General features: G+C 44.2%; 1 protein-coding gene across 12 annotated transcripts in view; it reads left to right on the plus strand.

Annotated features, from left to right (window-relative positions):
- Positions 1 to 25,590, plus strand: part of PPP2R3A (protein phosphatase 2 regulatory subunit B''alpha) — a 1,177,159-nt gene that overhangs the window by 582,134 nt on the left and 569,435 nt on the right. For all 12 annotated transcript variants that reach the window (XR_004540589.1, XR_004540590.1, XR_004540592.1 and 9 more), the window contains one exon: positions 8,154 to 8,240. Coding sequence is in view for 9 of the 12 variants with exons in the window: in XM_033957843.1 (XP_033813734.1) it covers positions 8,154 to 8,240 (87 nt within the window). In the remaining 3 variants the exon portion in view is untranslated. The remainder of the gene's footprint in view (positions 1 to 8,153; positions 8,241 to 25,590) is intronic.

The following is a 25,590-nucleotide window of genomic DNA, read 5'->3' on the forward strand; positions in this document are numbered from 1 at the left end:
TAACTCTCATCCATCTCCTCCCTTATGTTCCTAGTTTTGTTAAATTTGTCAATAGTCTTGTTAGTCTTTTTATTTATTGTATTATTCCCCTTATTTTGTAATTTTATTATCATGTACATCGCTTAGAATTTAGATTAAGCGATTAATCAAATTATTATTAAACTTGAAACTTGAACTATCTAGTTTCTGTAATCGAACAGGGGTCCAAAATGCTCTATGTAACAAGAAAAAACATGTTTGTCTTATAGATGCAGACGCCATACATCTCATCCTCCAAGTCCAAATTCATGGCCATTGAGATGCAGTAATCTGATGCTTTATCCAAATGTCATGAATGCTTTATCCAAATGTCTTTGGGTTTCTTATTCAAAAATTCAGATATTAATTTGTACCACTGAGCGGCCTGATGTCCCAGAAAATCTGTCTGGAAGCATAGGAACGGCAAACTATACTGATTTTTAAGATTTTGCCAATCAGGAAACACCTTCTGAATGGCTTGCTTCAACTGCAACCATCTATAATTTTGAGACTTAGAAATACCAAATGTTTGTTGCAGTCATGAAAAGTAAAGCAGCTTTCCATCTGATATTACATCCTCCAGAGTACGTATGCCCCAGGGCCGCCATCAGAAATTTCTGGGCCCCTTACTGAGCAATCCTATTGGGCCCCCCACGCACCCCTTCCCCCCCGACCCCCACTTCTTCCATGGGCCGAATACACACATGCTTTTCTCTGTCGCCGCACTCTTTGACCAAAAGATTTGTAAGCCTGCAATCACGTCAAGGTAGACTCTTTCAGCAGGGCCCTAACCTAACCTAAACTAAACTAATCTATACCTATCTATACTAAACGGACCTTTTTGCATTTTCTAATAACAAACTCAAGAGAAACACACACCTAAAACTCATTTCCCCTCCAGTTAGAGGCTACAAAATGAAAAAACACCACGAACACCTTCTCTCTCACCAAGCAGTCCTATGGGGCAAAGACCTAGACCAACTGCTTTCGCCCACTACATACGGGGAATTCAGGGAACGCCTAAAAACATACCTGTTCCAGAAATACCTAAACAATTGACCCGCGCTCCCTCTCCCTCCCCCCTCCCTATTCCACCTGAACTTACAGCACTGTTATAAATATAATCTGCTATCTTCATCTTATTGTAACTTTACGTTGCTATTTATCCCCAACAGGTCCTGTCGGACATTGCCTCCTGAGGTCTCTGATCTCTGTATTTCCTCTGAATATCTACTTATTGTATTTCGCTGAATGTCCAGCACTCTTGATTGTAAACCGCCTAGAAGTCGCAAGATTGTGGCAGTATAGAAGAATAAAGTTATTATTATTATTATCTATTCTAAACTAACATATGTCTAATACTGAACTAATAACAAACTAACAAACATCTGCATAATAAATAACTAATAAATAATAGCGCTAGTAGCTATAATTCACTTTTGAATGTAAAATCTCAGTTAAGGATTACTTTTGACCTTTGTAGGCCAGAAGTAGATCACAATTGCACAATATTTTTTGTAACAAGTATTCAATGTGTTTTTATAAATACTGTAAGCTTAATAAATATATCAGAAAAGGCTACACATCTGAGCGCATATCTAAACATACACATCTGAGCGCATATCTGAACATACACATCTGACTGTATATGTGAGCGCATATCTAAACATACACATCTGAGCGCATATCTGAACATACACATCTGTATAATCCCATCCTCCTCAGCTTGCCTATAGCTGCATCATGCATGTTAAAAATGTATATGTTGATATGTGCACCTTCCTTCCTTCCCATCCATCCTCCTCAGCCTGTCCTTACACATCCACAGCTGCATGTTAATGATGATGTATATGTTATGTTGATAAATAAGTGCATATGAGCACATCATTAACATGCAGCTATGGATGAATATATAATGATGTTATGAGTGTGCACCTCTTCCTTCCCATCCTCCTCAGCATGTCACATACAGCATGTTACATTACACAGACTTTGTGTAACATGCTGTATGTGGAAATGCTGAGGAGGATGGGAAGGAAGAGGTGCACACTCATAACATCATTATATATTCATGCTGGAAGAAAGGTGCATGTTTAAATTGCGCGGGGATAGAAATCCCTTCCGTCCCCGCCATAGTCTCACCCGTCCCCGTGAGGACTCCCACCCGTCCCCGCCCGTCCCCGCGAGGAATCCCCTCCGTCCCCGCCCATCCCTATAAACTTCAGAAATAGTTATTTCATTTAATTATGCTACTGAATTAAAGGTTCTGGTAGAAACCCATTTAAAAATAAGCAAAAAGACTTTATTAATTTGGAAATATTAATTGGGAAGAATACATACTTTGTAAACGGGTTTCTACCAGAGCCTCTAATGTTTATAAATTTTTATCAACAAAACTAATATACTACTTTATCCTGAAGCAAAAAAAAAAAAAAAGAATTTTTTTCCTACCTTTGTTGCCTGGTTTCTGCTTTCCTCATGTTCTCATTTAATCCCTTCCATCCACTGTCTCTCTTCTTTCTGCGTCTTCCATTTGCTCTGTTACTGTGCCTCTCCCTTTCTCCCCCCTCCCAAATTGATCTGGCACCCATCTTCTTCCCTCCGCTCCCCCCATAGTCTGGCATCTCTGTCTTCTTCCCTGCCAGTGTCTTCTCCCCACTCTCTCTTCCCCATTTCCTTTCAGCGTCCTTCTCCCCCCATCTTCCCCATGTCCTGTCAGCATCCTTCTCCCCCCCTCTGTCTTCCCATTTGCTTTCAGTGTCCTTCTCCCCCCTGTCTTCCCCATGTCCTTTCAGCGTTCTTCTCCCCCCTCTGTCTTCCCCATGCCCTTTCAGCGTCCTTCTCCCCCCATCTTCCCATGTCCTTTCAGGGTCCTTCTCCCCCCTCTGTCTTTCCCATGTGCTTTCAGCATCCTTCTCCCCCCTCCCGTCTTCCCATGTCCTTTCAGCGTCCTTCTCCACCCCTTTGTCTTCCCCATTTGCTTTCAGTGTCCTTCTCCCCCCTGTCTTCCCCATGTCCTTTCAGCGTTCTTCTCCCCCTCTGTCTTCCCCATGTGCTTTCAGCATCCTTCTCCCCCCTCCCGTCTTCCCATGTCCTTTCAGTGTCCTTCTCCACCCCTTTGTCTTCCCCATTTGCTTTCAGTGTCCTTCTCCCCCCTGTCTTCCCCATGTCCTTTCAGCGTTCTTCTCCCCCTCTGTCTTCCCCATATCCTTTCAGGGTCCTTCTCCCCCCTCTGTCTTCCCCATGCCCTTTCAGCGTCCTTCTCCCCCCATCTTCCCATGTCCTTTCAGGGTCCTTCTCCCCCCTCTGTCTTTCCCATGTGCTTTCAGCGTCCTTCTCCCCCCCTCCCATCTTCCCATGTCCTTTCAGCGTCCTTCTCCACCCCTTTGTCTTCCCCATGTCCTTTCAGTGTCCTTCTCCACCCCTTTGTCTTCCCCAGTGCTTTCAGCGGCCTTCTCCCCCCTCAGTTTTACCCATTTCCCTTAAGCGTCTTTTCTTCTCCACTCCATCTTTCCTCCCTTTCTCCCTCCCTGCCCCTTACTTTTGTAGCGCTTCCCCACCCGACTGACAACAGAACAGGCCCGGTCGGACAAACCTCCCTGCCCTGTAGCCGTGAATCTAAATTACCTTCTTACAGCAGCTGGAATATTGAAGCTGCTGTAAGAAGATAATTTAGATTTGCTGCTACAGGGCAGGGAGGTTTGTCTGACCGGGCCTGTTCTGTTGTCGATCGGGTGGGGGAAGCGCCACAAGGCTAAGGGGACCTGACCGGCTGTGCACACACCCCCCATGGCTGCACCCGGGGCAGACCGCCCCCTCCCCCTTCGGAACACGACTGCCTTTTCCCTACCTGCCCGATGTCAGCGCTGAAGTTGGAGGAAGGGAGGGCTTTGCTTAAGCCCTCCCTCCGACGTCAGTGCTGACATCGGGAAGACTTCTGTTTGGCTGTGTGCTGCAGCAGGGCAGGTAAGTAGAAGGAGAGGAGACTATGCTTGCGACCCTGGGGAAGCCCGGGCCCCCTGTCAGCTCCGGGCTCCTGAATGCAGGACTGGTAGTACTGCCCTGATGGCGGCCCTGGTATGCCTGCCTGCATCCAATGCTTCCAGATGATCTTAAACCCATCAATTTGAATTTTGGAGTTCAGCCAAAGGGACTGACACATGGATTTATGAATCGGAATAGGTGTTAAATTATTAATAAATTTTAATGTCTGCCAAGTGTCTAATAAAATTCTGTTTGTCCTTATACAACCTAGGTAACTTGATATAGAGAATAACACTGGGAAAAAAATCTGTCACTGTCCCATCCCTGGAGCACCGTACCCTTCACCGCCCCGTCCCCGCCACCCCCTTCACCACCCTGTCTCCGCCCTGCCATCCCCTTCACCGCCCCATCCCCATCCCCGCAGCATCCATACAAGCCTCAGCACTGCAATATTTAGCTTATTCCTTCCTTATTATAAATCAAAGTTCTGGCTGCTGAACTAGAGAAAGAGATGTTCAGCTGGCAGGGCTTTGTTTATAAATTTTTATCAACACAACTAATATACGACTTTATCCTAAAGAAAAAAAAAATAGAATTTTTTTTCTACCTTTGTTATCTGGTTTCTGCTTTTGTCATCTTCTCATTCAATTCCTTCCATCCACTGTCTTTTCTCTGTGTCTTCCATTTGCTCTGTTACCGTGCCTCTCCCTTCCCACCAAAAAAAATTGGTCTAGCACCTATCTTCTTCCCTCCGCTCCCCCCATAGTCTGGCATCTCTGTCTTCTTCCCTGCCAGCATCTTCTCCCCACTCTCTCTCTTCCCCATTTCCCTTCAGCGTCTTCTCCCCACTCTCTGTTCCCCATTTCCCTTCAGCGTCTTCTACCCACTGTCTTCCCCATGTCCTTTCAGTGTCTTCTCTCCACTCTGCCTTCCGCATTTTCCTTCAGCGTCTTCTTCTCACAATCAGTTCCACATTTCCCTTCTCCCCACTGTCTTCCCCATTTCCCTTAAGCATCTTTTCCCCACTCTCTGTTCCCCATTTCCCATCAGCGTTTTCTCCCCACTGTCTTCCCCATTTCCCTTCAGTGTCTGTTCCTCTCCACCCCACCTTTTCTCCCTTTCTCCCTCTCTGCCCCTTACGTTCGTGGTGTTTCACCCTGAAGCGAGAACACCTCTTAGCACCCGCCCCCCTGGACCACAGGCCCCGGTCCGACAGGCAGAAGGAGTGTTTCCTGATTGCAGCACAGTGAATGCACAACTGTGCCAACAAACCTCCTTGCCCCTTACCTTCGGCCAGTGATTTCTAAATTGCTTTCCTACAGAGCAGCCGGAGCGTTGAAGTTGCATATGAGTGCCGGAAAGGTCATCTCTGATGCAACTCCCTTTTTTTTTTTAAATCTTTATTTAATTTTATAATTTGACATAATAAACAGTCAATTCAAAGAAATATTCCAATACCAGTCTCAACCATTGTTAACATTATAATCAAAAAGATAAATAAAATAACAAAGGAAAATAAACAATTCAATAGTATAGTACAATAGGAAAAATTTTTCCTTAAAATTCTAATTATACTGGATTGGAAAAATTAGACCTCAATAAAAGGGGAGAATACTAATTTAGCTGAGTTTCAATCAAACATTACTAAGAAAATACAGATGGTATTGAGTAAAGGCAAGGAACCTAATTAAACTAAGCGGGTTGTAACTACAATTCTCACAGGAGTATCAAATTTGCTCTTTTGCAGAAATAAATTTTATCAACTGCTGAGGTTCAAAATAAACATGTCTATTCCCCTGATAGACCATCACACATTTACAGGGGTATCTGAGTACAAACGTAGCACCCAGCTGTATGACCCTCGGTCTCAAAATGACTTCTTCTTTTTTGGGTCAACCTTGACACATCAGGATACATTCTCACAATTTTTGTCATAAATGGTATATCCTTAAACTTAAAAAACATCTTAAGCATCCATTCTCTGTCAGAGTCTATAGCAAATTGTACCAGCAGCGTCGCAGTTGCCGGTGGCTCATTATCCAACCTCTCAAGGAAATTTGTTAGGTCCAAACTATCAGTAGACAAATTCTGCTGACCTGGTTCTTGACCCAAAGTCCTAGTTGGCAAGTAATATATTTTAGTGAGAGGTGGGTAAGAAGTTTCGGGCACTTTCAAAATCTCTTTCAGGTATTTCTTAAACATATCTTGTGGAGACATAGTTGAAAGTTTTGGAAAATTTATAATCCGAAGATTGCATCTTCTGGTCATATTTTCCAACATTTTAACTTTAAAATTAAGATTTCCACTATCCCTGACCCACACCGAGGCCTGGGATTCCAAAGATTTTATTTTGGTCTCATGTCCATCCACTTTTGGAGCGGTGAATGGCCTTGTCCCCATAACCACAGTGAACACAGTTTTTCCCCCACCATTTTGGCGGGTTACCTGTAACAGCCACCGTGTCATTCTCTAACTTGATACTCAAAACGTGACACAATCTTTATGGAGACAGGAGTTGCCATTCCAACCAAAACCAATCTGGAAAATTTTCCATGAGCTCGGGGAGGATCCAATACATACCCTGACGTATTATATAGGCTTGATGGTACCTATAAAAATTTGAAAATTTACCCCCCACCCCACCGCAATTGGTTTTTTTTTAAAGATACTAAAGCAATTCTCGCAGCTTTCCCCAGCCAAATAAATTTAGTAAGAATACCATTTAATTTTTTATAAAAGGACCCCTAAAAATAAACTGGCAACATACCCATTTAGTAGCAAACCACATGCAAAATCATCGTCATCATAACCGTTTGAACTCTCCCCCACCAAGACAGATGTAAGGCACATTTCTGTGACTTTCAGCAATAAAGATCTGTCATGTACTTTCATCGTCTCTTCCAACATTTTATGAATCCAAATGCCTAATTATTTTATACCTTCTTCCTTCCAAAGAAAGGAGAATGGATCAAATAATCCTTTTGGACAGTGTACATTTAGCGGAAGAACTTCTGATTTACTTCAGTTTATTTTATATCCTGAAAATTTCCCAAATCTATCAATCAATTCCACTAAATGCAGAATGGTAGATTCAGGATTTCTCAAATAACGCAAAATATCATCTGCATATGCAGAGACTTGTATTCCTGACCTGCATAAGGAATACCCTGAATTAGAGAATGACATGGTGACAAAATTCATCACCGTTCCCGTCCCCGCGGATAACCGCGGGAAACCATCTTCATGTCATTCTTTAAGGAGAGAGGGAAGAATCTGAGTATAATTGGGCACAACCACTGACCCGCAAGCTTTGCTTTGAAGAATGCTGGTGTAGAAGGACCGAGGTTGAAATAGACACTCGAAAATGACATGGGATTATTTCCCGCGGTTATCCGCGGGGACGGTAACGGTGATGAATTTTGTCACCGTGTCATTCTCTACCCTGAATCTCCTTTGCCTGTTGAATAGCCAATAGCAAGGGTTCCAGAACAATGTCAAAAAGCAAAGGAGATAATGGACACCCTTGTCTAACTCCCCTGTCCAGATGAAAACTTTCTGAAAAAGTATTATTAATATATAATCTAGCAGAAGGGGAACTATACAAGGTTTGAATCATTTGTATAAATCCGAAACCAATACCAAACCAATCCATTGCTTGATACATAAAGGTCCATTCCACATGATCAAAGGCCTTCTCTGCATCCAAAGATACAGAAAAGGCCGGATCTTCCATAGCTTTTGTTAAATTTAGAAGACATTTTTCTACTTCTTGTAACCACACTGTTTGAAGTAGAGACAAGGTCCTTTTTGACCATAGAAAGCACCAAGGTTGTTTGGAAAGGTTCTTTTTCTGAAAATAATGCTTGCAGTTTTCGAACTCACTAAAAAAGTCTTATTTTCTTCTAGTGTGCCAAATTTGATGAGTGTGTATTTTTTGTTTGAAGAGTTATTTTGCTCCCAGATGGGCAGACAAGGATATATTTTACACAGTTCTTACCAATATTCTATGTACTGGAAAACATGAAAATAAAAACTACTGTATATGGCCATGTCTGTGTCACAATGAGGCCAGATCTCATCTGTAGAGGTCAGGGAAGAAAAACTTTTAACTTGGATTCTGAACACTATTCTCTTTGTTTTACATGTTTCAGGTTATTCAGAGAATATTCTATACTGTGAACAGGTCCTGGTCTGGCAGGATCACATTGACTGAGCTAAGGAGAAGCAACTTCCTGCAGGTATGTAACTTTTCCTAATCTCATAGTCTTTCTCAAGGATCAGGTAGGAAAACAAAATCTGAGAACATAAGATAAACCATGCTGAATCTGGCTAAAGTCCATCAAGCCCATACTCTTGTCTATAACTGTGGCCAGTCTGGGTTGCAAGTACATGGAAAATTTGAAAAAGTAGATCTTTTTTTTATCATCAATTGGTTTCCCAAGCAGAGTTCCCTCTATGGACCGAGTTCATTTTTTTTTTTCTTTTTTGCAAGCAAAGGACTGAGGTGATGTGAGCAAAAATTTTCCATTATATTACCCTGATAGTATTATACACACTGTACATTACAAAGTGATGCCTAGATTAAGCACATGCTGAGTACAGTATGTTGTGCCACCAATATATGAATAAGCTGCTATATCCCTTATGTTTAGCTCTAATAAAATGGGAAAATACTCTTTAAGTCCTAGGTCAGTTTAATGTGATTCCATCCTTAGTTATGCACCTTACAATGTGAATGTATGCATCAATCCTATAGCAATATAATGTGATTGTACCCTATGGCAATGTAGTGTGAATGTACCACTATTCCTAAGCCTGGAAATCTTTGTGCATGTATCACTGTTACCCTTTATGAGCTCCTGGGAAGGATAAGAACATAAGAATTGCTTCTGCTGGGTCAGACTAGTGGTCCATCATGCCCAGTAGTCCGTTCACGCTGCGGCCCTCTGGTCTAAGACCAGCACCCTAACGGAGACTAGCCCTATCAGCGTATGTCCTTGTTCAGCAGGAACTTGTCTAACTTTGTCTTGAAACCCTGGAGATTGTTCCAGTTTTCTACCACTCTCTGGGTGGAGAAGAACTTCCTTACGTTTGTACGGAATCTATCCCCTTTCAACTTTAGAGAGTGTCCTCTCGTTCTCCCTACCTTGGAGACGGTGAACAACCTGTCCTTATCTACCAAGTACCTTTCAGTACCTTGAGTGTTTTGATCATGTCTCCTCTCAATCTCCTCTGTTCGTGGGAGAAGAGGCCCAGTTTCTCTAATCTTTCACTGTACGGCAGTTCCTCCAACCCCCTTAACCATCTTAGTCGCTCTTCTCTGGACCCTTTCGAGTAGTACCGTGTCCTTTTTAATGTACGGCGACCAGTGCTGGACGCAGTACTCCAGGTGAGGGCGCACCATGGCCCGGTACAGCGGCATGATAACCTTCTCCGATCTGTTGTGATCCCCTTCTTTATCATTCCTAACATTCTGTTCACCCTTTTCGCCACCGCCGCACATTGCTTGGACGGCTACATCAATTTGTTGATCAGAATTCCCAAATCCCTTTCCTGGGAGGTCTTTCCAAGTACCGCCCCGGACATCCTGTATTCGTGCATGAGATTTATGTTACCGACATGCATCACCTTATACTTATCCACGTTAAACCTCATTTGCCCTGTCGATGCCCATTCCTCGAGCCTGATTATGTGACGTTGCAGATCTTCACAGTCCCCCTGATGTTACCTGGGCTAGAAAAATAAATAAATAAGAATTACAAATATAATGTTGTTGTTGTTGTTGTTGTTGTTCAAGCATTCTTTATTGAATTTTTAAAGGAAAAATATTAATGCAGAACAGCACAAAAGGAAAACAGAACAGCAATATCCAAAGATAGAGAAATAAGATACAGTCATACAAAATTAAACATCTCCATAGTGTAGATAACATTGAAAGCAGCCCAAGTGCGCTGAACAGAAGTATATCTTAAGATGGAATGCACATTTTCCATTTCAAATTTATGAATTAAACAAACAAGATTCCACCAAGTAGCTACATGAAGATCATGATGTAAGCACTTTTGCAATTGAAGCCATTGATAGGCAGCCAAATCAGGAAAATGGTATTGCACTTGCAGATCTGTAAAGGTCAGCAAAACTGATCCCACAGTTGAGCCAAAAAAGAAAAGACCCCTTACTCATCCAGTAGGGCCAATAAAATGGGTTATGGGCAATTCTAAAATTAGTATTAAACCATATAGACTGATGAAATGTATCTTGTATACAAACCCGAATCATGAAGTCCAACTGTAGGAAAACCTGAATAGTTCAAATTAAAATTGGATTTAATGTGATCCGAGATGGCAGAATACAGCTGAGTAAGGAAATAAAGGCTGGGAAGAAACAAGGGACGAATTACAGGACTCAACTAACCCAGAAGAGGAGGTTAGAAAGATTGTAGCAAAAGAGAAGACACTAAAGACCGAAGCACAGGGAAAGGAAATGAAGGCAACAAAATGCCAGGATCTAAATTGCATATATACTAATGTAAGGAGCCTAAGAAACAAAATGGGGGAACTAGAAGCCGTGGCTAATGCAGAGGACATAGACATCGTTGGAATCTCTGAAACATGGTGGAATGAGGAAAGCAAATGGGATACAGCTCTGCCGGGGTACAAGCTCTATCGCCAGGACAGGTCAGGACAGAAAGAAGGTGGAATAGCCCTATACATAAAAGAAAGCATAAAATCGACAAGAATAGACATAGCGGAGACGACCAACAAGCTGGAATCGCTATGGGTTAAAATACCGGGTAGGAAAGGACATGAAATAAAGATGGGCCTATACTATCATCCACCCGGGCAAATCGGAGATATCGATAAAGAAATGGAAACTGAGATGAAGTGAGAATGCAAAAGCGGTTACACAGTTATTATGGGAGACTTCAACTACCCCGGGATAGACTGGAGTCTTGGAAGATCAAGATGTGCTAGGCAGACAGAATTCCTGGAGGCTACACAAGATTGCTTCATGGAGCAGCTTGTTAAAGAACCGATAAGAGGAAATGCCACTCTGGATCTAATCCTAAATGGGTTAATGGGACCTGCAAAGGAAGTGGAAGTAGTGGGACCATTGGGAAACAGCGGTCATAATATGATCAAGTTCAAGGTTGAAGTAGGAATACCGAAAGAAAAGAGAACCATAGCGACAACTTTCAACTTCAGGAAAGGAAACTACGAAGCAATGAGGGAAATGGTAAGGAAGAAACTTAAGAACACTTCCAAGAAATACCAAATGGTAGAACATGCCTGGTCTTTTTTCAAAGACACGGTGAGCGAGGCGCAAAATCTGTACATCCCTAGATTCAGAAAGGGGTGCAAAAAGAGTAGAACAAAAGATCCGGTATGGATCACTAAAATAGTGAAGGAAGCGATAGGCAATAAGAAAAATTCATTCAGGAAATGGAAAAAGGACAAAACTGAGGAGAACTGGAAAGAGCACAGGAAGTATCAAAAAGAATGTCACCATGTGGTTCGAAAATCCAAAAGAGAGTATGAAGAGAGGCTAGCCAGGGAGGCACAAAATTTCAAACCTTTCTTCAGATATGTTAAAGGGAAACAGTCGGCTAGGGAGGAGGTGGGACCGCTGGACGACGGAGACAGAAAGGGAGCAGTGAAGGAGGAGAAAGAAGTCGCGGAAAGACTTAACATGTTCTTTTCGTCTGTATTTACGAACGAAGACACAACCAATTCTTCAATGGAAATTAAGCAGAAAAATTAACATCCATGGAAGTGAGCCTTGAAGATGTGCGCAGGCAGATAGAAAAACTAAAAACTGACAAATACCCGGGTCCGGACGGAATCCATCCAAGGGTTCTGAAAGAATTAAAAGAGGAGATAGCAGAACTACTGCAGCAAATTTGCAACCTATCCCTGAAAACAGGAGTGATTCCAGAGAATTGGAAGATAGCCCATCTTTAAAAAGGGATCAAGAGGTGACCCGGGAAATTACAGACCGGTGAGTCTCACCTTGTTTCTGGGGAAAATGGCGGAAGCACTGATAAAGGAAAACATCGATGAACATTTGGAAAGAAACGAACTTCTGAAAACAAGCCAACATGGGTTCTGCAGGGGAAGATCGTGCCTAACTAACTTATTGCACTTCTTCGAAGGAATTAACAAACAGATGGACAGAGGAGACCCCATAGACATCATATACCTGGATTTCCAAAAAGCCTTTGACAAGGTGCCTCACGTGCGTCTACTCCGGAAACTGAAGAACCATGGGGTGGACGGAGACGTACATAGATAGATCAGAAACTGGTTGGTGGGTAGGAAACAGAGGGTAGGGGTGAAGGGCCACTACTCGGACTGGAAGAGGGTCACGAGTGGTGTTCTGCAGAGCTTGGGGCTCGGGCCGCTGCTATTTAATATATTCATAAATGATCTAGAAACAGGGACAAAGTGTGAGATAATAAAATTTGCGGACGACACCAAGCTATTTAGTGGAACTCGGACTAAAGAGGACTGCGAAGAATTGCAAAGGGACTTGAACAAACTAGGGGAATGGGCAACAAGATGGCAGATGAAGTTCAACGTTGAGAAATGTAAAGTATTGCATCTAGGAAGCAGAAACCCGAGGTACAACTATACAATGGGAGGGATGTTAGTGAATGAGAGTACCCAAGAAAGGGACTTGGGGGTAATGGTGGATATGACAATGAAGCCGACGGCACAGTGCGCAGCAGCCGCTAAGAGAGCAAATAAAATGCTAGGTATAATCAAGAAGGGTATTAGAACCAGGACGAAAGAAGTTACCCTGCCGTTGTATCGGGCGATGGTGCGCCCGCATTAGAATACTGCGTCCAATATTGGCCGCCGTACCTCAAGAAGGATATGGCGTTACTCGAGAGGGTTCAGAGGAGAGCGACACGTCTGATAAAAGGGATGGAAAACCTTTCATACGCTGAGAGATTGGAGAAACTGGGTCTCTTTTCCCTGGAGAAGAGGAGACTTAGAGGGGATATGATAGAGACTTATAAGATCATGGGGGGCATAGAGATAGTAGAGAGGGACAGATTCTTCAAACTTTCAAAAAATAAAAGAACAAGAGGGCATTCAGAAAAGCTGAAAGGGGACAGATTCAAAACAAATGCTAGGAAGTTCTTCTTTACCCAGCTTGTGGTGGACACCTGGAATGCGCTTCCAGAGAACATAATAGGGCAGAGTACGGTATTGGGGTTTAAGAAAGGATTGGACGATTTCCTGCTGGAAAGGGGGATAGAAGGGTATAAATAGAGGATCACTGCACAGGTCCTGGACCTGTTGGGCCGCCGCATGAGCGGGCTGCTGGGCACGATGGACCTCAGGTCTGACCCAGCAGAGGCATTGCTTATGTTCTTATGAAAGTCAATAGTAAAATCAAGAGTCTCTCAATCTCAGCCCATCTAGGGAACTCTAAGCTATGACAAGATTGACACCAATACCAACCACTTCCGGTTTGGACTCAGACGATATGGCTGCGTGAGCTTTTTGCTCCCACTTCCTGTCCAGATACTCGTGCAAAACTACTTTTGCTAACTGCTTCACTTTTCCACCTGAATACTCTACAACGCTCATTGGGCTGGTCAGAACACTATGGCCACAAAAAAAATCCAAATCAGAGGCTCTACCGACTAACAAATGCCTTAAGTCTGCTCCACTGTCTCCAGTCAAGACCGGCACTGCCGAGGACCTCGTGGAGGAATCTGACCCGATCATGGCAGAACTGCAGAGCATTAAAACCATGATGAAGACGCACATAGATATATCAAAAGATATGCGTATTGAGTTGGAATCCATCCACTCCCAAATCGCTGCCTCGCAACAGCATTTTGACCTTCTAACTAACCGAGTGTCGGTGGTGGAGAAGGACATCCCTGAGATCCAAGCCAACTCCGCGGCCATCTTAAAATTAACATCGGACCTGGCAAATCGTGGCCGAAGATCGAACTTAAGAATCCTTGGCGTACCGGAAGGGACCGAGGGCAATGATATTCTATCTTTTCTGACATCTTGGCTCTCCAAATTCATGAATCTTGACTTCTCTCCCGTCTTTGAGATCGAGCGTGCCCATCGCTCTCCCTCCACCCTTCAACCTGGTCACAAACATCCTCGACCGATAATCATCAAGGTTCTTCGTTTTCAACATGCCCTGCTGAACCTAACTACCGCTAAGGGAAAGGCGTCGATGCTCTTCCAGGGTCGCAAAATAACTATTGTACCGGACTTGGCCCCTGCCACTGCTGCGAAGCGCAAGGCCTTCCTCGCCATGCGCCAAGATCTTAAGGATTTGGGCGCACAATATGACTTTTTTTATCCGGCGCGGTTCCGAGTGACATATAGAAATAAAACTGACACCTACTCGGATCCCGATATACTACGTTCCTGGATTCACCAAACTAAAATGGAGTGACTTGGATCATTTCCTCTGCTGTACTGCATTCTCCCGATCCTTGAAGATGCAACCCCCCTTAGATTTGGACTTCACCTGATGACCGTGCTTTAAGCCACTTTGTCTACTGCTACACCATCAGAGCATATTAAATATACGGACTGTATTATTTGGATCTGTCTCACATGGCTCCCTCTTCGGTCTATCTTCCCTATGTACCTGTTTTGTTTGTTCAAGCCTCCCTTCTCGCATTATTTAAGCTATCTACTTATTCATTCTCCTCTCTCTCCCCGGCTGAACTATTCCCTTCCTACTGGATGATTAATTTTCTCTTCTCCTGCTCGTTCTGTGTTTCTCCCTCTCCCTCTTCAGTACATTCTTTATCTTATATGCTCCTTGCCCTTCCTCCGTACTTTCTGGTGCTATCTAAGCAGCTTAAATGAATTCCCCTGGTATGATGAATTATTCTTTATCCCTCTTTCTATGGTTAATAATCCCTACCATGAATTACTACCAATGACTTTCATTTTAGATGCCCTGCTTTCCTCACTGTCTTATATGAAATACTTTTGTATGTACTCATGAAATGTCATTTATGACTTATGTTTTTACTGCTCCTTTATTTTCTCTTATCCCCTCCATCCTAACCCTTGCTTCCTCTTTACTGCCATTATAACCCTTCATAGATGTTCTATCTTTGTATTTTTCTTTGCTGCTGCCCTTTTTTTTTGTGTACCCCCTTAATGTGCTGTTCGCCATTCTCTGTGTGCCCGTCCCTTTCCTTTACTTCATTGATTTGTATTCATTAGTTGTTTTTTCGCTTTATTGCTTTTTATACCTTATCATGAACTTGAATGTTTTGTAAAGTTTTTATTATCCTCCTATTTATCTTGACTTTTTTAGGATTACCGTATTTTCACGTACATAACGTGCACCTGTGTAAAATGCGCACACGGGTATAGCACGCGAAAAACACAAATTTATGCACAGAAATTTTTATATACCGCGCACACCTGTATACAGCGCATGCTGCCCGACTCTCCTTTCCCCCTTGAAGTCCTGTCCCCACCCTGAAAGCCTGATGCCCCCCGACGTCCGATTCACCCCCTCTTGGCGGTCCCGACTCCCCGACACGATTGGGGCAAGAGGGAGCTCAAGCCTTCTTGCCCCAGCCAACAGCGGCACCCCCGACACGATCGGGGCAAGAGGGAGCTCAAGCCCTCTTGCCCCCCCGACACGATCGGGGCAAAAGGGAGCCCAAGCCCTCTTGCCCCGCCGACTCCCCAACTCCCTGACAATATCGGGCCAGGAGGGAGCCCAAACCCTCCTGGCCACGGCGACCCCCTACCCCCACCCCGCACTACATTATGGGCAGGAGGGATCCCAGGCCCTCCTGCCCTCGACGCAAACCCCCCTCCCCCCAACAACAGCCCCCCCAAGAACCTCCGACCGCTCCCCCAGCCGATCCACGACCCCCCTGGCCGACCCCCACGACCCCCCCACCCCCCTTCCCTGTACCTTTCTGTAGTTGGCCGGACAGACAGGAGCCAAACCCGCCTGTCCGGCAGGCAGCCAACGACGGAATGAGGCCGGATTGGCCCATCCGTCCAAAAGCTCCGCCTACTGGTGGGGCCTAAGGCGCCTGGGCCAATCAGAATAGGCCCGGGAGCCTTAGGTCCCTCCTGAGGGCGGGGCCTTGGGCACATGGGGAACTATGTAAAAAAAAATTTGTACAACGCGCTCACGCGTATAACACGCAAGGGTATGTGCGGTACGTAAAAACCACGTATAACGCGCGCGTTATATGCGAGAAAATACGGTACTTATATATTTCATAATGCTCAGTCACTTTACTAGTTTGTCTTATTATGCACGTTTCTTTATGCATTTTAGTATCAATGATATTTGTTTAGTAACATGGATCTTCCATATTTTTTACCCATTTCATTGTGCGATATTGTACCTCTTTTTTCCATGATTAGCTTTTTGTCTTATGTACCCTTTTACACCCATTTCCTTCCTTTGGTACAGCCTGGGCTTTTACTGTTTTATATCAGGATTTCTGTATTGACCCTAGTTATATGCTTTTTCTGTGTTGTCCTTCCCTCTTCTTTTATTTCTCAATATGTGGCAATATGCGGCAAATCACCGGGCCCGGACAGGATCCACCCAAGGGTTCTGAAAGAACTAAGACAGGAAATAGTGGGCACAATCCAACATGTTTGCAACCTATCCTTGAAAACTGGTGAGGTGCCAGAGGACTGGAAATTGGCAAATGTCACACCGATCTTCAAGAAGGGATCGAGGGGTGACCCCGGGAACTACAGGCCGGTAAGCCTGACTTCAATAATAGGGAAGATGGTGGAAGCTATGATCAAGGACGGCATTTGCGAGCACATCGAGAGGAATGGCCTACTGAGAACAAGCCAGCACGGATTCTGTAAGGGAAGGTCGTGCCTAATGAACCTTCTGTACTTCTTTGAAGGAATAAGCAGTCGGATGGACAATGGGGAGCCCATAGACATCATTTACCTCGACTTTCAAAAGGCTTTCGACAAGGTGCCACATGAAAGGCTACTTAAGAAACTGTGGAGTCACGGGGTGGGAGGGGATGTGCACAGATGGATCAAGCACTGGCTGTCGGGTAGACTGCAGAGGGTTGGAGTAAAGGGTCAATATTCTGACTGGCGGGGAGTCACGAGCAGTGTGCCACAGGGATCGGTGCTGGGGCCTTTACTCTTTAACATATTCATCAATGACCTGGAAAAGGAGGCAAAGTGTGAGGTTATAAAATTCGCAGACGATACCAAAATGTGCGGCAGAGTTAGGACCAGGGAGGAGTGTGAGGACCTACAAAGGGACCTGGACAAGCTGAAAGACTGGGCAAACAAATGGCAAATGCGCTTCAACGTGGACAAATGCAAGGTCATGCATATAGGGAAAAAGAAACCGTTGTTCAGCTACAAATTAGGGGAGGTATTGTTGGGAGACAGCAGACTCGAGAGAGACTTGGGTGTGCTGGTGGATGCATCACTGAAGCCAACTGCACAGTGCGCAGCAGCCTCGAAAAAAGCCAACAGGATGCTGGGCATCATAAAGAAGGGCATAACAACCAGAACACGGGAAGTCATCATGCCATTGTATCGAGCGATGGTGCGTCCACATCTGGAATACTGCGTTCAGTATTGGTCGCCGCACCTCAAGAAGGACATGGCGGTACTTGAGAGAGTCCAAAGGAGAGCAACAAAAATGGTAAAAGGGCTGGAACACTGCTCATACGCCGAGAGGCTGGATAGGCTGGGGCTCTTCTCTCTGGAGAAAAGGAGACTCAGGGGAGATATGATAGAGACCTTCAAGATCATGAGGGGCATAGAGAGGGTGGATAGGGACAGATTCTTCAGACTGAAGGGGACAGCAAATACGAGGGGGCATTCTGAGAAACTGAAGGGAGACAGGTTCAAAACAAATGCAAGGAAGTTTTTTTTCACCCAAAGGGTCGTGGACACTTGGAATGCGCTACCGGAGGAAGTGATCAGGCAGAGTACGGTACAGGGATTCAAGCAGGGATTGGATGGATTCCTGAGGGATAGAGGGATCGTGGGGTACTGAGTAAACCAACCTGGTCGTGCATGTGCAAGACCGGAGGGCTAGGACTTCGATAGGAGGGCAGAACTTAAATGGGAAACCAAGGTGGCAGGGGAGCCCCTTCTGATGATTCAGACAGGCCTTGACCTGTTTTTGGCCACCGCGGGAGCAGACTGCTGGGCAGGATGGACCTGTGGTCTGACCCGGCAGAGGCACTGCTTATGTTCTTATGTAATTTTGGTATGGTGTCAATGATGATAGTGGGTCTGCATTGTTTCTTTTGTGGGAATGTTTTACATATTGTGCTGGATGTTTCCAATACCTATCTCCCTTCCTTGGACTCCCTCTATTGGTAGAGTCCACATGGTTTTCAATATTTACATGTGTTCGTACTTTATTATTCGCCTCCATTACAACATGCCTATCTGGTTTCTTATTGCCTACCCTTTTCCATCACAGGGTATACTCAATATACTATTACCATTGTTGGTATTTACCTTGGTTGTATATAGATTGGTTCTGTTTAGTGTACTTCACCTCTCCAGTTTGGAAGGTTGAGCATTTTTGTAATTACCATTGTTGGTATTTGCACTATTGTTATTATTCTAGCTAGTGGGTTGTTTGAAGCTTTGCCGCTGTTTGTTTGACAAACTGGTAATCTCTTTTCGCTTTCTCTCCTCCTGGAGAAGTTTCTTATTCATTTTCCTCATGTATAATTCCTCTCTCTTTTCTACCTCTCTGATTTTTCCTAGAGCAGGCGTCTCTCTTCTGGACCTTTCTCTTGCATTGCTTTTGTCTTACTTATATGACATCACTTAAAATAGCATCCTGGAATGTCAATGGTATTAATCATCCATTGAAATGTAAGAAAATTATGGACTATCTTAAGTTGAAAGATTATGATGTTCTTCTATTACAGGAGACCCATCTTAACTCTAAAGACTGCTCCTCACTCAAGATACTTGGATATAATGTTCACTTATTTTCTCCAGCATTCCATAAGAAAAGAGGAGTATCCATTCTAATCAAGTCTTCTCTTCAGTCCTTTATTCTTGGCCAGTCCTCAGATCTTGAAGGCAGGTGGATTGCTTGTACTATACAACTAGGGAATAAGCCGATATCTATTCTTAATCTTTATGCACCCAATTTAGACATGCCTTCCTTTATAACTTCCTTGCGTGATACGCTTTTGAATCTTTCCAAATATCCTTTGATATTAAGTGGTGATTTTAATCTACCTTTAGATACCATTAAAGACAGGTAATCTCTTGCCCCCTTTCGTATCCCTAAAATGTGGTCTGAACTCCACCATGTCATATCTGATCTGGGCCTCTGTGACCCTTGGAGACTTCTTCATCCTGGCGAACGCTCGTTCACGTTTTATTCTGCCCCTCATCAGTCATATTCGAGAATTGACTTCTCTCTTATTTCTAAATCCTTACTCCCACTTGTTCGAGCTTCCATCATCCACCCCATTGTCTTATCAGATCATGCTCCTATAGGTCTTCATATTGAACTACAGCATATCTACTCTAGACGCATATGGCGGCTTAACACTTCCCTCCTTCGGGATACATCTTTCCAAGACAAAATTCGCAACTTTATCTCTGATTTCTTTGTCACCAATACTCCTTCTACCCCCTCTTTTAACACTGTCTGGGAAGCTTTCAAAGCGAGTCTTAGGGGTGAGGTGATTAGCTTTCAAGCATGGAAACGGAAATCTGACTCTGCTAAACTTGACGCAGTGGAAAATGATATTTCTGTTTTGGAAAACCAACAGGCCCGTGATGGGATGACTCATGTCTCACCTGTTTTGATTCAGAAACAAATTGAATATAATATGCTCTCACGGCTAAAAGCCCAACAGGACTTCCTTATATCCAAAACAGGTACTTATGTTTCGGCCAACAAAGCCGGACGTTTCCTTGCTTGCCACCTGGCTAACCGCAAACAACGTTCTAGAATTGCTGCTTTGGTGAAAGATGATGGCACATCTGTCACCGATGATGCCTCTATTTCTCATCTTTTTACCTCTTTCTATGAAAAACTTTATGCCTCATCTACGACTACTTCTGCCATGCCTACTGCTCACTTCCTTCATAATCTCTCTCATCCTTCCTTGCCGCAATCTCAGGCCTCTTCCCTGGGGGCCCCCATCTCGGAACCTGAGATTCTGGATGCCATCAAATCCCTTTCCTCACATAAATCACCTGGACCTGATGGCTATCCCATTGAATTTTATAAAACATTTTCTATTGATTTGGTACCTCTGCTGAAAAGGCTATATGATTATCTCTTCTCCTTTCCGGATGATCAGGGAGGATTCGCTGAGGCGCACATCATAGTTCTCCCCAAAGAGGGTCGGGACCATACTAATGTGGCCAATTGTAGACCCATCTCTCTGCTTAATACCGATTGCAAGATTCTGACGAAAATCCTCACTTCCCGTTTGGATAAAATCCTTGGTTCTCTCATTCACCTGGATCAATTAGGATTTATGAGAAACCGATTTATTGGTGACAATGCACGTACTTTTAATGCTGTCTTGGATGTTGCTCACTCCTCATATGAACCCCTGATTGCGATCTCCTTAGATGCTGAGAAAGCGTTCGATATGGTTGAGTGGAACCATCTGTTTTCTGCTCTCTCCTGGTTTGGATGTGGTGCGGACTTTGTGAAATGGGTTCAGATCCTGTATGCCAGACCCTTCTCTAGATTACGGATTAATGACTCTCTATCTGCCCCTGTCCGTCTTCACAGAGGCACTCGCCAGGGTTGCCCCCTATCCCCTCTTCTCTTCAACCTGGCTCTTGAATCTTTATTATTAGCGATTCGGCAGCATCCACATCTTAGAGGCATCCTGGTGGGATCTTCACAGATTAAAACCTTGGCCTATGCTGATGACCTGCTTATTTTCCTCTCCAAACCTGCCTCGTCCATCCCTGTCCTTCTCCAACTGGTCTCTGATTTCTCACTAAGCTCCGGTTACCGTCTCAATTGGGACAAATCCGAAATCATGCCTCTTAATGAGACTACCTCCCTATCTTATTGTGGCCCGGTCTCCTTTCGTTGGGCCAGCTCCTCGTTGAAGTATCTAGGTACTCTCTTTCATCAGGACACAGACACTATGATGTCTCTTAACACTTCTGCTATAACTTCCAAAGTAGACACTTTATTGAAGAGATAGTCTCCCCTCTCACTAACCTGGTGGGGGCGCCTTGAGGCCATTAAAATGACTATATCCCCCATCATCAACTATTATCTCTCTATGCTTCCCAGACTTGCTCCGAAAGCTTTCTACAAATCCATCGAGTGCAAACTCACGGAATATCTCTGGGGCAAAAAACCTCCTCGTATTTCTCTGCAAATCCTTAAATCTTCTAAGGAAGATGGGGGTATGGGTTTTCCCGACTTCTTCCTTTACCATGTTGCCGCATTACTCAGATATAGCTCTCTCTGGATCCAGAACTCTACTCCAAATGTACCTCGAGCTGCTTGGTTACACATTGAACAGCATCTTGTGAATCCCATTCCCTTATCTTGTTTACCATATGTTTCTCCCTCGTCGCTGCCTTGTAAATCCGCCACTGTTGGTGCGACTCTTCAAGCGATTCAACATTTTGATGATATTATTCAGACAAACAGGAAACATACGCTAGCTGCTCCTATTTGGTATAATTCCCTGTTGATAACCATCTTATTCATTGGTGCTCGTGGTTCGATAAAGGAATCTGGTCAATGAATCAAATCATGAATGGGGATAACCTTCTCTCCTTTTCACAACTCATGGATAAGTTTGGTCTTCTTCCCTCGGAATGCTTTCATTGGATTCAGCTATCTCACTCCTTGAAGAGATGCTCTCCCTCTATTTTTACCTTTTCTCAATCATCTGCTTTTCTGACCTTTTCACGCATGGGGCTTTATCTCGGCCACACAACATCTCTTTTCTATAAAGAACTTCGAACTCATCGATACCCTAGATCTAAACGAACCATGGATGTTTGGGCTGACTATACTACCTGGCGGGGCTCTAATAGCGACTGGAATCATTATTTCAATAAAATTGTTCGTCCCACAGCCTCTTCTGGTCTCTCTCAATCTCTCTACTTCTTAGCTTATCAAGTATTTTGGACTCTTAACAAGATGTTTAGGGCTGGTCTCAGAGACTCTAATCTTTGCTGGCATTGCTCGGCAGCTTTGGGCGATCTTTACCATATGATTTTTGGCTGCCCCTTTCTGACTTCTTTCTGGTCCAAGATCTGGCATCTCATTCAGCGAATATTGCCTATTACATCAGACTTCTCCTTTGACATTCTCCTTTTTAAGCTTTAGCGGTTCCAGATCCCCTTACCCCTGATCAACAATCTCTTCTTAACATCTTAATTGCCCTAACGATTCAAATGATTCTCCATAATTGGAAATCTGCTGATCTACTGAATATTGTTTTTTGGTGGAATACTGTTCTTATGATTCATTTATATGAGATCAAAGCAGCAGAATTTTCCAATAGTGCTCTCATTATTTCTCGAATATGGGAACCTATACAACATTTTTCCCCTTGATCGTTGACTTTCTAGCTATTCAGCTCTGTTTTTTCTTATCCTGGTATTTACTCTCTGACCTTTTTCAGATGTGGACGCCTGCCCTGTCTTTCCTCCTCTTTCCTATCTGCTCTTTTCCTTTCTTCCTCTTTCTTTCTTTCTTCTCTTTTTTCTCCTCTCCAGAGTTCTGCATACATCTTGTTGGGATCTTGTAATACCTAATATAGGACTTCACATGTTATATTATATTTGCCTGTTTTATGGTATTCTTGTTGGATCCTGTTTCGACAAATTAACACGTACATTTGTTATCTTTATTACTTCATGATTTTTCTCTAATGATTGTCTTTTTTCTTTTGTTTTCTTTAAAAAATCAATAAAAATATTTGAAATCAAAACCAATACCAACCATGGAGGAGAAGAAATGCACAATGATATCTATAAAAATTGGGGAAATTTACTCCACCATGAGATTTGATCCGTTGTAAACAATATCTGGAAATTCTGGGAGGTTTAGCATGGCATAAGAATCTTACAAATATAAATTTAAAAATGGAAAATAAGATGATTTTTTATTGAAAGGACTTAAAACATTTTTCAGTTAGCTCTCAGAAGCCAACACATCATTCCCCAGATCAAGACAGTAAGGGCTCATAATCGAAAGAGAAAAACATCCAAAAGCTGGCCTAAGTCGGCACTTGGACAATCATAAACAAAAGACGTCCAAGTGCCAATAATCTAAACGGGTTTTGGACATGTTTACAAACGACCTAGGCCTTCCCAGTGCCACTGAACGACCAGAGCTAAACAGGGCATTTCAGGAGGAGTGTCGAGGGTGGGATTTGGGCAGGACGTGGGTCGTGCTAGACTTAGTCGTACTGAATGTATAAAGAGAAGTTTTACAGCACAGCCTAGACGGAACTTGGACATTGTGACTTAGGCCATTTAAAACATAGTCTAAGTCACAAAAAAACTATATAAAGTGACCAGATAAGCACTGCAAACACATAGTACAGACCCCCATACACTACCCCAGTGATCACTGACCTCCCCACCCCCATAAAAATCATAATCACAACTTTAAATATCTGCCTCCAGAATATCAGCACCTGCCAGTCTGCCATAGGAAAGCCTAGTAGAGCTGCACAGAAGCGGCTTAAGTCGTCATGGGGGTGGGTTAGGAACCCATGGAGAGGAGGACCCAGGCCCATAAGCCACTGTAATCACTGTATTCATGGTGAAACATGTGCACTCCCCAAAAAACCTCAAAACCCTTTTTACTGCCATATAAGTGGCTCCTGCAGCCATAAGGGCTATTGGGGTTGTAGACAGGTGGGTATAGTACGTTTTGGGGATGTTTGGGGGCTCACAATGACCTATAAGCGAGCTGTAGTTAGATGTTTATGGGGCACCCTTTTTGTGAAGTTCACAGCAGTGCCCTGTAAGGTACCACACTATTCAGGTGCCATGTCTGGGTATCCAGTCCATCACTTTGCTGACTCCTCCCACATCCAACAGGACTTATTCTAGGTGTTTTTGACTTGCACGAATATTTGGATGAAAATGTGGTATAAAAATGGACAATTTAGCAACTTGGACGATCAGACGGCTGGACTTACAGTTAGACGATTTTCGGTAAAAAAATATTTTGGACGCATTTTTCGAAAATGTGTTCTAAGCTGTATCTGACTTTGGACAGCTTGCGACTTAGACAAAAACGGACTTAGACGTTTCTTTCGATTATGCCCCTCTATGCTATCCTAACCTGAGGAAGGAGGTTTTGGTCTCTGACAGCTGGTCAAAAATATATTAAAATTAGTTCAATGAACTTCCGGTGACGTCACTGACCAAGATGGAGGGTTAGGGATTTTGCTCTGACTCTCCGTTGCATAAAGCAAACCTTTTCCCACTGCGGGCAGCCCAGTATTGTGTGTGTGTGTGAAGCCGGGAGTGTGCGCTACCTGCTACTGCTGCAGGATGCCGTCGCGAAAGAAGACTCATACCGGCAGGTCGTTGAACCGCGGGGGAGAGAAGGACGGCCTTTGCCATGTGCGTGGGACCTCCAGCGTGTCCGCGCGCGAGTCGGGAGACAGCGCGTCTGAGGAGGAATCCGAAAGAAGTGCTTCCCCGCGGCTGAGGTGTGCTGGTTTGGCGGCGGCTGTTACTAAAGCCGACTTGCAACTGTGGGCTGCTGAAATAAAAGATGAGGTGGCGGCTGTGAAGGGAAAAATTAAAGAGGCGGTTAAGGAGATCCGGTAGGACTTTGCGGATCTGCTGGGCAGGGTGGAGGATACAGAAAAGCGACTCGGGGAGCAAGAAGAAGCTGTGCAAGGCATCACTATTCAGATGAAGACGGTGCAAAAAGATCTTCTGGAATGTTGTGCACAAGTGGAAGACCTGGAGAATAGGTCGCGGCGAAACAATGTGCGGATCCGGGGAGTTCCGGATACGGCTGAATATGGGGATGTCGCGGCTGTGGTGCAGGAGCTCTGCCGGTTTTTGCTGGATGATGCTGGGGACTCTGCTTCTGATCCTGGGGACCTGAAAGTGGATAGGGCTCACCGCACGCTGGGTCCCAAGAATGGGGACTACCCGAGAGATATTATTGCTTGTATCCACCACTTTCCAGATAAAGATCGCCTGGTGAAGAAAGCTAGAGACTTGGGTGTTATTTCTTGGAAGAATCTGAAAGTGGAGATATTCCAGGATCTCTCAGCCATCACTTTGCAGAAAAGGAGAGAGTTTCGGCCGCTGTTGGAGGTGCTGAAGAAGAACAACTTGTGCTACTGCTGGCTTTTTCCATTCGGCTTCCTGGTGACTTTTAATGGGGTGCACAAGCGAGTAACGACAGTGGCGGAGCTGCAGGCATTGCTTCTGAAGGAGGGCTTGGTAACACCTGGAGATTCTGTCTTGAGCAAGTTATCGACGCAGAAGTTGGAGCGTTATCAGTGGAAAGCGGTGCCACAACGGCGGAGAGGGAGGCAGAGTTCCCGTCCTGAGGGGGAGACGACCGAACAGAGAGCGGCAGCTTCTCATGACACTTGAGTGG

This window comes from Geotrypetes seraphini, chromosome 9 (genome assembly GCF_902459505.1).
Source record: "Geotrypetes seraphini chromosome 9, aGeoSer1.1, whole genome shotgun sequence".
NCBI classification, from domain to species: domain Eukaryota; kingdom Metazoa; phylum Chordata; class Amphibia; order Gymnophiona; family Dermophiidae; genus Geotrypetes; species Geotrypetes seraphini.